At 57.5% G+C, this 1,571-nt stretch overlaps 1 protein-coding gene across 1 annotated transcript in view; it reads left to right on the top strand.

Annotated features, from left to right (window-relative positions):
- The window catches only part of EMH_0024830 (uncharacterized protein), a gene marked incomplete at both ends in the record, with an annotated part of 8,841 nt that overhangs the window by 3,288 nt on the left and 3,982 nt on the right, over positions 1 to 1,571 (top strand). Inside the window, one exon of the mRNA XM_013502351.1 lies at positions 13 to 1,514. Within this exon, the coding sequence (XP_013357805.1) occupies positions 13 to 1,514 (1,502 nt within the window). The remainder of the gene's footprint in view (positions 1 to 12; positions 1,515 to 1,571) is intronic.

Below are 1,571 nucleotides of genomic sequence, written 5' to 3'. Positions count from 1 at the left end.
GGAAGACGGCAGGCGGTCTCGTCAGCAGGCACAGCGCTCACGACAGGCATCACGCGCACCGGAGGAAGCTGCAGAAAAGGAGGAGGAGGAGGAGGAGGATGAGGAGGGGGAGGAGGAAAAAGGAGGAGACGAAGAAGAAGACCAAGGCCGAGAGAGTTCACGAAAGAGAGGAAATGCAGCAGGCAGTCAGCAGAGAGGAGGACAGCAGCGCCGCAACACACCTTCGGGGGTCAGCGCCTCAGTAAGTGACGAGGAGTCCGATGATAAGGACAAGGGGGGTTCAAGAAGCAGAGAAGAAGGTTCACGCCAGAGGCAGCCTCAGAGGAGCAGAGAGCGTTCCGCAGGTGCAGAGGCAATAGATAATGATGAGGAGAGAACTGGCAACTTGACGGGTCGGACTGAAACAGGTGAGGAGAGCGGACGGCCCCGTCAGCAGGCACAGCGCGGAAGACAGGCATCACGTACATCCAGGGAGTCTACGGGAAAGGAGAAGGTGGACGACGAAGAGGAAGAAGAAGAAAACAGCTCACGAAGCAGAGGACGTGCAGCACAAGGCCAGCAGAGAGGAGGACAGCAGCGCCGCAACCGACCGGCTGACACCCGCAGTTCGGGTGGTACTGAAGATCCCGATGAAAAGGACGGAGGGGGTTCTAGAAACAGAGAAGGAGGCTCGCGCCAGAGGCAACCTCAGAGGAGCAGAGAGAGATCCGCAGGAGCGGAAGCGACAGATAACGATGAGGAAAGAACTGGAAACTTGACGGGTCAGACTGAAACAGGTGAGGAGAGCCGACGGCCTCGTCAACAGGCACAGCGAGGCCGAGAGGTACCACGTACACCACGGGAAGCTGTAGAAAAGGAGGAGCAGGATGAGGAGGACGAAGAAGAAAGCGACAGCCCCCGGAGCAGAGGAAGTGCAGCACAGGGCCAGCAGCGAGGAGGACAGCAGCGCCGAACCCGACCTGCTGATGTCAGCACCTCCATAAGTGTTGAAGATTCTGATGATAAGGAACAAGGGGGCGCGAGAAATAGAGAAGGAGGTTTGCGTCAGAGGCAGGCTCAATCGCATAGACAGCGACTCGCTGGTGCAGATGCAATAGAAAATGATGAAGAGAGAACCGGCAACTTGACGGGTAGGACGGAGAGAGCGGAAGAGAGCAGGCGATCTTGGCAGCAAGCACAGCGAGCAAGAGAGGTATCACGTACACCCCAGGAAGCTGCAGAGAAGGAGGAGGTGGAGGAGGAGGAAGAGGACGAAGAGGAAAAAGAAGAACGCGACAGCTCACGAAGCAAAGCAAATGCAGCAGCGGGCCAGCGGAGAGGAGGGCAGCCGCGCCTCAATCGACCGGCTGACGCCAGCACGTCAGTAGGTGACGATGAATCTGATGATAAGGACCGAGGGGGCTCTATAAGCAAAGAGGAAGCTCCGCGCCAGAGGCAGCCTCAAAGGAGCAGAGAGCGATCCACTGGTGCAGAAGCGACAGATTACAACAAGGAGAGAACTGGCAACTTGACGGGTCAGACAGAGAGGGCGGAAGAGAGCAGCAACACGCAAAGCAGTTCAAAAGGGCAAA

The sequence above is a fragment of the Eimeria mitis genome, genomic scaffold (genome assembly GCF_000499745.2).
Source record: "Eimeria mitis Houghton genomic scaffold, Emh_scaff893, whole genome shotgun sequence".
Taxonomy (NCBI): Eukaryota; Apicomplexa; class Conoidasida; order Eucoccidiorida; family Eimeriidae; genus Eimeria; species Eimeria mitis.
The sequence above is the reverse complement of the archived record's forward strand: the minus strand, read 5'-3'. Positions and strand labels throughout refer to the sequence as shown.